This window comes from Phyllobates terribilis, unplaced genomic scaffold, assembly GCF_046119375.1.
Source record: "Phyllobates terribilis strain yellow unplaced genomic scaffold, ASM4611937v1 Scaffold_5__5_contigs__length_657084704, whole genome shotgun sequence".
Classification (NCBI taxonomy): Eukaryota; Metazoa; Chordata; class Amphibia; order Anura; family Dendrobatidae; genus Phyllobates; species Phyllobates terribilis.
The window spans coordinates 374,831,666-374,841,875 of NW_027362765.1; the positions used below are offsets into that span (position 1 = coordinate 374,831,666).

Consider the following 10,210-nt stretch of genomic DNA (forward strand, 5'->3'; position numbering starts at 1 on the left):
CGCCATGTCCAAACATGGTCTTTCCTACTGGTGCCATACCTCTTATTTTATTACCCCTCACTACTTCCAACCTGTAACCATGCCCTTCCTTGGCCTACCCACCATCGGTACCTCCCTCCATATGTCTGACAGCGAAGAAAACTGTCCACAATTTTCATAGACTGTCCTAGCAAAGACACATGTACAGTACGTGTGTGACGTGCATTTACTCATATATATCACCAGAGGAACAGTCAATCAACGACTTGATCAGTCCTCCAGAAACAGGTAACCATCATTGAAGGACAATTTTTCATGCTATTTACTACTAAGGTGGCGAGGATAGAGATCAGTCAGGTCCATCAGGCACTTGTGGGTGCTCATCAATTGAAGGGCCTGGCTCTGTCATGAATTTCATTGCTATGTTGTTATTGGAGAGCGAATTAAGAGAATTGACCAAGACAAATGAGAACAGAGCATTTTTTTATACCGACAACTTACGTAAACATTGTACGATACCCGTCTTCTTGGCAGTGTGATTCCCTAATGGCTGTGTCTCTTTCAGCGGATAATGATCGATCAGAAATGAATATGACGAAGAGATCAACATTTCAAGACTTCAATCTCCTCATCGACGGGATGATATGAATAAACAAGTCTGATCAATGGTGGTTGCATCCCACAACTTACAGGATCTACTGCTAATGTCTTGGAGCACATACCACAGGACTACTTCAGGGGATTTATGTAGTCCAGGGTTTTGATGGGTCAAAGAGGTTTTGGTGGCACAACATCAATCTGAATCAGAAAAATGATTTTGATTTTATATGAAAATTGCCTCTCAGAGAAAAAGAGGACTTGAACTCTTGAAATCAGCAGATTGGAAGATATTATAGACAAAAGAGAAAAAAACTAATATATAAGAATTGTTCCCGACAAACGATTGTCTCCAAATCAGAGTTATCTTCTGCTAGAGATTTGAAGTCCTTTATTTCATCAGAACTTTACAAAAACTTTTAAGACCCTCTGGTACTTTAGTGGGCCAGCCCGGCCCTGGATGGCATCACGATGCTGTACTGTTTATATTACTTACTATATTATAGTATCTCATGGTCATCTACATCTACTTCAGTAGAACTGTGAGGGTCCGGATATTATGTCCATCAAATGACCATGTGTGGAAGGTCCCAATGAGAATATATTCCCTACCAGCTCTATATTTAGTGGTGATTGCAGCTGAATTTCCTTCTGTCCACATAGCTGATTTCGAGTACACCATATTCTCTATTGATGCCGTTGACTTGTCCTTGATCCTTTTGGCACACTGGAGATGACAAATGAGAAGCCGCTATGTTCAATAACAGGTTTAAAGCCAAAAGTGGAATCATAATTAATGTTCCTTTGAGAATTTGGCCTCAACATCCATGTGAACAGACACGTGTTCTGGTGATACAGATAACCCTCAGTCTAATAAAAGGTTTATAATGGTGAGATCAGACCAAGAAAGACTTTATGGTATCACCATGAAACTTCTCCTTCTCGTACTGGGACTTGCTGGTATGTAGAAGTTTACTTTTTGACAACTTCTTACTTTTCATTTCATAATGGAGTGTGATTGCTTTCTCCACTATTAAATAGTAAAAATATAGGGAGACATTGGTGGAAGAAGAAAACTGAAGGACACTAATTTCCTTTCACATGTTTGTGGTGTTTCCCTTTGTTTTCCGCCTTTGTAAACTCTTTGCATTGCCTGGGCAGTGTGCTCTCATCCATACACCCAATCATGTTCTTCCCCAGCCCACCAGTTTTTCAGCAATTCTAGTTGTGACTTATCTTTTTAATGTGTGGCTAATTATTGTTAGCAAAGAAGATTTTTTTTTTTCTAATTACGGTAATATCGTTTTGTGGTTTTTGGAACACATTTTGTCAATATTGAAGTATTTTCTTCTAAAATTTGTGCTAGTACAAAGTAGGTGACGCCTGCTAAATAAGTGGGGGGTCTAACTGATGGTAATCCTTCATTCACTGGGGTCTCGTGTCCCATGTTAGAATGGGTTGGATGTCATGTGTATTAGCTGGGGTGTTTGCCCCTCATCAGTGCAAAGCAAGTGGTCTGATTTGGCTGCCTCCAACGTCCTCCAACAGAGTTTCTAAGGCACTCTCTACGAGGAGAAAAGTTCCCCCTTAGACCACCTGTCAGAGGCCTCTATTCTAGCCAAATCAGACCTCCTGATTTGCACTGATGATGGGCAAGCACCCTTAAACATGTGAGTACATAGGAAGCATTTGGTTTGGCTTTTTATACTAGGTTATGTGGCATATACTCTTTTAGGTTTTGTACTTTCAATAGGAGTCGCTAAAGTTCCTGTCCAATTCCTCTCTGAAGATAATATTTGCATATTTAAATTTCCAGAGGAGCATTGCAAGGTCTTTATGACTCCTTACGCCGGTTTGACAGCCTCCATTTATTACACCTGGAATACCTCTTTAGTAGATATTCAAGTAAATATCGAGTCTCCTCAGACTCATTGTTTAAAAACACAGCAACTGCTTAAGATGTCTTATTTTTTTTTGTTAAGTCTCTAATTCCTCCAGCATTGTGATATTGTCTGTATATTTTTAAGTTTCAGTTTCTCATATTCTTATTTATTGCGTTTTTGTCAGCTGCTGCGCCCATTGAGGATGATGATAAGATTGTCGGAGGTTACAAGTGTCCAGAAGGGTCTGTGCCTTACCAGGTGTCTCTGAATGTCGGGTATCATTTCTGTGGAGGGTCCCTGGTTAGTACTTTATGGGTGGTCTCTGCTGCTCACTGCTATCAAAAGTAAGGAACTCCAAATATACATATTTATAAGTGCATTAGCAAAATGACTAGCGGACTGGCATTGGGCTCATCATTCCTATTTTACGATTTGGATTTCATTTCGACCAGTGTCCGAGATACAAGTGAGTGAGATAAAACATTATTAGTGGAGATTTGAGAACCAATTTAAGGAAGGAGACTGACCAGCAGGGTGGCATTTAGTGAAGGAATTGTGAAGTGGATGAGTTGAAGATCATCTTGACCATTCTTTCTTGGAATGAGTCTGCCCAGGTGATTAGTTGACCACCATGTATCATACATGATCATCTTGACCATTCTTTCTTGGAATGAGTCTGCCCAGGTTATTAGTTGACCACCATGTATCATACATGATCATCTTGACCATTCTTTCTTGGAATGAGTCTGCCCAGGGGATTAGTTGACCGCCATGTATCATACATGATCATCTTGACCATTCTTTCTTGGAATGAGTTTGCCCAGGTTATTAGTTGACCACCATGTATCATACATGATCATCTTGACCATTCTTTCTTGGAATGAGTCTGCCCAGGTGATTTGTTGACCACCATGTATCATACATGATCATCTTGACCATTCTTTCTTGGAATGAGTCTGCCCAGGGGATTAGTTGAGCACCATGTATCATACATGATCATCTTGACCATTCTTTCTTGGAATGAGTCTGCCCAGGGGATTAGTTGAGCACCATGTATCATACATGATCATCTTGACCATTCTTTCTTGGAATGAGTCTGCCCAGGGGATTAGTTGAGCACCATGTATCATACATGATCATCTTGACCATTCTTTCTTGGAATGAGTCTGCCCACGGGATTAGTTGACCACCATGTATCATACATCTTTAACCCTTGTGATCCATAGAGAAGATCCCACTGGGTAACCATGACCCCAAACCTTAGTCATCACAGATTCAAGAGGGTCCAGTTTGTTCATTGGTATCCCCCAATGATAGTTGTCCAACAGTATATACAGCATGTCATAACTACATGGATAAGCATTGAGGCTTGGACGAGGTCAGCAGGAATTTCAGATTCTTGACTTATGTGACAAGTTCCATTTTCATGTTTTAGGCACATGCAAGTTCGTCTTGGAGAACATAACATTAAAGAATTAGAAGGAGCTGAGCAATTCATCGCTTCTTCTAAAGTCATTCCACATCCACAGTACGACCCATCTGTTCTCGACAATGATATCATGTTAATCCGGCTGCAAAAGCCGGCAAGGCTGAACACTGAAGTGAAGATCGTCAGTCTACCGACTCATTGTGACTTGCCCGGGACTCGCTGCCTCATCTCAGGGTGGGGGAACACTCTGAGCAACGGGGGTGAGAAAAGCAAGAACACAAGATGTAACTCAGAAGGATGAATGGTCCCGGAGTATTTGCTCAGTTGCTGTCTTGCACAGTGTGACCTTGTCCCATCTATTGTTTGAGAATATCATAAGTTATTTCTATGTTCTGGATTTCTTACAAGTTGGAGAATTTCCATTTTAATATTTTATTGTAGGTGTGTCCTATTCTCAAAGTTATAATATAAGCCATAACCATCAGGCAGGGGCAATACGGAGACATGTAATTGTCACATTACTATCGCAGACTCTAGTGCTAAATTCTCATGGTCTACTGAGTGGGAGGAATAGGAAGATTGTGAAGGCGATATAATGCGTGACCAATATATATTTTATATAAATACATATATATACTGTGTATATACAGTATGTGTGTACAGCAGCCTCTGTAAGTGATAAGAAGTGCAAATTCTTTTCTTTTCAATTATATTCTTCTTATTATGAAGACACAGCAGCTGTCACCTGTTCACACTTGAGTTTCTAGATATATTTGACTCGCCCCCTGAGCAGTGGGGTACCCGGGACCGGGCTTCTGTACGATGCTGGGAGTAGAAGTGGCAACCCGATCCCGTGGCTCAGGGTGGTCAGACCAAATTGTGGCAGTCTATAGATTTGTGAATGTCCGACTACGCCACCCGTGGATTGCGGTCAGGAATGACCGCCGCTGCAAGGCAGACCACTGAGGCTGGTGGTGTGCAGCACAGGGATAGGATAACTCCCCACGGGAAGAGTGTAGCCTCAGGGCAATGTAGGAGGATGCTGGGGGTGATGGTGCAGGCGCTGCATAAATCACACAGAGTCCAATGGTGCAGTTCAGGCCTTTTACTCACAGTTGATATCCAAGTCACCTCTGTCAGCAATGACTGCCCAAGCCGTGCTGCGTCCACCAGGTGAGGAGCTCGGTCAACCCCCAGGCAGTTCAGGAGTATGGCACAGGACCCCCTTCTATTCTTTCTCTGGCCCCTCGTGCCCCACCAGTGACCACGCTTCTGTCCGGCTGCCTCGGGCCTTCTCTGGTAAAACTTGGCACCAGTTTCCCTGACCCTATGTGGTGCCTTCCTAGCGGGTGTAGCAAGGGGTCGCACAAATAAATGATCACGACCTCCGGTTCTTGGCTGAGGGATGATTTACCTCCACCAACTTGGGAATCCGGTACCCTTCCACGGCCTGACCCTTCACCCGATATAACGCGGGTTTGCAACGGTTGCTGTCCATTCTGCTCTCTTAGGGTCCCTCCTGCCTTCTTGTTTCTGGAGCCTTTCTACTCCTCAGTCTCTTCTCCTTCCTTCTTTCTCCTTCTCCCTTCTTCTCTCTAGGCCTGCCTCGTGGAGCTGAGCTCAGGCTGAGCCGCAGCTCCCTGTCAGCTCTCTCTGGCTGAACTACTTCTGTGAACTCCTTCTGTGAACTTCTCTCCTAAGAAGGCTCCCACCTTTTATCTACCTCTCTGTGTCTGAGCTCAGGTGACTTGCAACCAATGAGCTCCTTCCTATGCTCCAGAAACCGTCCCCTACTGCTCCTACATCACTGGGTTCTCTCCCCCCTCCCCACTCCAGCCAGGGACATGGTCAGTTGTGCCTGCATAAATGGGGGCACCGTCGAGCTGTCCGAGGACATAGTCAGTCATGCCTGCATAAATGGGAGCACCGTCGAGCTGTCCCCCAGAAATGGGGTGAGTGTGTGTATGCAGCTAACTGAGCCCCGGTCCACACTCCATCCTTACCTGGGAGTGGAATATCACACCTCTGGTTGAGGTGCAATACCCCTGTGGCAACCGAACCCTCGGGGCGCCACATATTTATAGACAGTAATTATCCCATAGTGACGGTTACTGGGACAGGGAGACATAATCAATGCTAGTCGACCTGAAAACTTAGCTATCAGAATGCATTAAAACTGACCATGCAACAGAATAAAGAGCCACATACAGGATACTCTGTTCAGTTGCACATTGAGTTCAAACAAATTGAAACTTCTATGAAAATAACCTCCTGTGATAATCTGCTTTCTGGGAGCTGCATCTTCACAAGAGGTACACTGCAGCCATTGCCCTAACCCCAAGCAATGAATACCAGCTAAACTGTAATGCATCTGTTAAGATTCATGTTCTGGCAGAATAGTGAGTGCAGCTCTGGAGTATAATACAGGATGTAACTCAGGATCAGTACAGGATCAGTAATGTAATGTATGTACACAGTGACCGCACCAGCAGAATAGTGAGTGCAGCTCTGGAGTATAATACAGGATATAACTCAGGATCAGTACAGGATCAGTAATGTAATGTATGTACACAGGGACTGCACCAGCAGAATAGTGAGTGCAGCTCTGGAGTATAATACAGGATGTAACTCAGGATCAGTACAGGATCAGAATGTAATGTATGTACACAGTGACTGCACCAGCAGAATAGTGAGTGCAGCTCTGGAGTATAATACAGGATGTAACTCAGGATCAGTACAGGATCAGAATGTAATGTATGTACACAGTGACTGCACCAGCAGAATAGTGAGTGCAGCTCTGGAGTATAATACAGGATATAACTCAGGATCAGTAATGTAATGTATGTACACAGTGACTCCACCAGCAGAATAGTGAGTGCAGCTCTGGAGTATAATACATGATGTAACTCAGGATCAGTAATGTAATGTATGTACAAAGTGACTGCACCAGCAGAATAGTGAGTGCAGCTCTGGAGTATAATACATGATGTGACTCAGGATCAGTACAGGATAAGTAATGTAATGTATGTACACAGTGACTGCACCAGCAGAATAGTGAGGGCAGCTCTGGAGTATAATATAGGATGTAATTCAGGATCAGTAATGTCATGTATGTACACAGTGACTGCACAAGCAGAATAGTGAGTGCAGCTCTGGAGTATAATACAGGATATAACTCAGGATCAGTAATGTAATGTATGTACACAGTGACTGCACCAGCATAATAGTGAGTGCAGCTCTGGAGTATAATACAGGATGTAACTCAGGATCAGTACAGGATCAGTAATGTAAAGTATGTACACATTGAATCCACCAGCAGAATAGTGAGTGCAGCTCTGGATTATAATACTGGATGTAACTCACGATCAGTAATGTAATGTATGTACACAGTGACTGCACCAGCAGAATAGTGAGTGCAGCTCTGGAGTATAATATAGGATATAACTCAGGATCAGTAATGTAATGTATGTGCACAGTGAATCCACCAGCAGAATAGTGAGTGCAGCTCTGGATTATAATACTGGATGTAACTCACGATCAGTAATGTAATGTATGTACACAGTGACTGCACCAGCAGAATAGTGAGTGAGGCTCTGGAGTATAATACAGGATGTAACTCAGGATCAGTACAGGATCAGTAATGTAAAGTATGTACACAGTGACTGCACCAGCAGAATAGTGAGTGCAGCTCTGGGGTATAATACAGGATGTAACTCAGGATCAGTAATGTATGTGCACAGTGACTGCACCAGCAGAATAGTGAGTGCAGCTCTGGAGTATAATACAGGAGGTAACTCAGGAGCAGTACAGGATCAGTAATGTAAAGTATGTACACAGTGACTGCACCAGCAGAATAGTGAGTGCAGCTCTGGAGTATAATACAGGATGTAACTCAGGATCAGTACAGGATAAGTAATGTAATGTATGTACACAGTGACTGCACCAGCAGAATAGTGAGTGCAGCTCTGGAGTATAATACAGGATTATTACAAGATAATGTGATATTACTGTTAATATAAAGGAGGAAGTGTGACAACCATTGTTTCCTTTTTTGTTTTTCATAGTCAATTATCCGGATCTCCTACAATGCCTGGATGCACCAATTTTGGCTGATCAGCTGTGTCATGATGCTTATCCCGGGCAAATCACAAATAACATGGTCTGCTTGGGATACTTAGAAGGTGGAAAAGACTCGTGTCAGGTAGAAGTTGAACTGATGAATCAGAAAATGTATCAGTGCTAACATGGAACCTAATTTACTTTGAACTATATCTCTTAACATCTGAGCACTAGAGATTAGCGGATCTGTGGAAGTTCGGGTTCTAGTATTCGACCTGAACTTTATTCCAAAGTTTAGTCTGGTTACCAGAACTGTACACGAACGGAAACCAGAACCTGAACCCCATTGAAAACAGTGGAGACCCGAACTTTGGGGTTGAGTAAGAAAAAAACAATCTCTCTCTCACCTCCTGGACTTCCCCCGAAACTTTGAATATTGCAACAGACTTCAGGGGAACTTTTAAGATCGGGTTCGCACATCTCTACTGAGCACCTTCTGGAGAAGTATGTGCGCAAAAACCGATTTCTAGAAATATTATTGATACTTTGGTCACATTTGTCGAAACTTTTGAGATAGTTTTTGACAGATGTTCAATCTCCACCATACAATTACTATAGGAATTAATATCCCACAACACGAGCTATACACGAGATTGGGTCACTACCTGGATAATACCGTCATCGCCATACACCCTTACAGGACAGGACGGCCATTTTCATGACTTTATGTTTCTTTCCATTGTCTTCCATTTCTCCAGTCTGACTCCGGGGGTCCTGTCGTTTGCAATGGAAAGCTGCAAGGTGTGGTGTCCTGGGGTTATGGCTGCGCCCTACCAGGCTATCCAGGTGTATATACAAAGGTGTGTAACTACGTGTCCTGGATAGAAGGAATCATGGCCGGATTTTAGAAGCTCCCGGAGAGAAATTAAAAGCAGCAAAAAGAATATATTGGAAATCAAGATTTTTTCTTCATAGATAAAGAATAAAGGAATAAACAATAGACGAATGAAAGAACAAGGCAGTTATATTGTCCAATTGTTATGTCCATCATATAAGTGGAGCATGAGCAGTATGTGTCCAGTATATAAGAGGAGCATGAGCAGTATGTGTCCAGTATATAAGTGAAGCATGAGCAGTGTGTGTTCAGTATATAAGTGAAGCATGAGCAGTATGTGTCCAGTATATAAATGAAGCATGAGTAGTATGTGTCCAGCATATAAGAGGAGCATGAGCAGTGTGTGTTCAGTATATAAGTGAAGCATGAGTAGTATGTGTCCAGCATATAAGAGGAGCATGAGCAGTGTGTGTTCAGTATATAAGTGAAGCATGAGCAGTATGTGTCCAGTATATAAGTGGAGCATGAGCAGTGTGTGTTCAGTATATGAGTGAAGCATGAGCAGTATTTGTCCAGTATATAAGTGGAGAATGAGTAGTATGTGTCCAGCATATAAGAGGAGCATGAGCAGTATGTGTCCAGTATATAAGTGGAGCATGAGCAGTATGTGTCCAGTATATAAGTGGAGCATGAGCAGTGTGTGTTCAGTATATAAGTGGAGCATGAGCAGTATGTGTCCAGTATATAAGTGAAGCATGAGCAGTATTTGTCCAGTATATAAGTGGAGCATGAGTAGTATGTGTCCAGCTTTAAGAGGAGCATGAGCAGTATGTGTCCAGTATATAAGTGGAGCATGAGCAGTATGTGTCCAGTATATAAGTGGAGCATGAGCAGTGTGTGTTCAGTATATAAGTGGAGCATGAGCAGTATGTGTCCAGTATATAAGTGGAGCATGAGCAGTATGTGTCCAGTATATAAGAGGAGCATGAGCAGTATGTGTCCAGTATATAAGTGGAGCATGAGCAGTATGTGTCCAGCATATAAGTGATGCATGAGCAGCATGTATCCAGTATATAAGTGGAGCATGAGCAGTATGTGTCCAGTATATAAGTGGAGCATGAGTAGTATGTGTCCAGTATATAAGTGGAGCATGAGTAGTATGTGTCCAGTATATAAGTGCAGCATGAGCAGTATGTGTCCAGTATATAAGTGGAGCATGAGCAGTATGTGTCCAGTATATAAGTGAAGCATGAGTAGTATGTGTCCAGTATATAAGTGCAGCATGAGCAGTATTTGTCCAGTATATAAGTGGAGCATGAGCAGTATGTGTCCAGCATATAAGAGGAGCATGAGCAGTAAGTGTCCAGTATATAAGAGGAGCATGAGCAGTAAGTGTCCAGTATATAAGAGGAGCATGAGCAGTATGTG

At 42.7% G+C, this 10,210-nt stretch overlaps 1 protein-coding gene across 1 annotated transcript; it reads left to right on the forward strand.

Moving 5' to 3' along the window:
• Positions 1-1,403: 1,403 nt before the first annotated feature.
• LOC141271189 (anionic trypsin-like) lies at positions 1,404-8,962 on the forward strand. The gene is made up of 5 exons (XM_073681290.1): positions 1,404-1,536; positions 2,644-2,803; positions 3,895-4,148; positions 7,953-8,089; positions 8,706-8,962. Exons 1-5 carry the CDS (start codon positions 1,464-1,466, stop codon positions 8,853-8,855), a joined length of 774 nt encoding a protein of 257 aa, XP_073537391.1. The 5' UTR covers positions 1,404-1,463; the 3' UTR covers positions 8,856-8,962.
• The last annotated feature ends 1,248 nt before the right edge of the window (positions 8,963-10,210 follow it).

Excerpts from the sequence above, each read along its gene's own strand:
- LOC141271189 (XM_073681290.1), top strand. The coding sequence starts at position 1,464 with ATGGTGAGATCAGACCAAGAAAGACTTTATGGTATCACCATGAAACTT. Across the intron at positions 1,537-2,643 it reads TCTCGTACTGGGACTTGCTG|CTGCTGCGCCCATTGAGGAT; the intron begins GTATGTAGAAGT and ends CGTTTTTGTCAG. Across the intron at positions 2,804-3,894 it reads GCTGCTCACTGCTATCAAAA|GCACATGCAAGTTCGTCTTG; the intron begins GTAAGGAACTCC and ends TTCATGTTTTAG.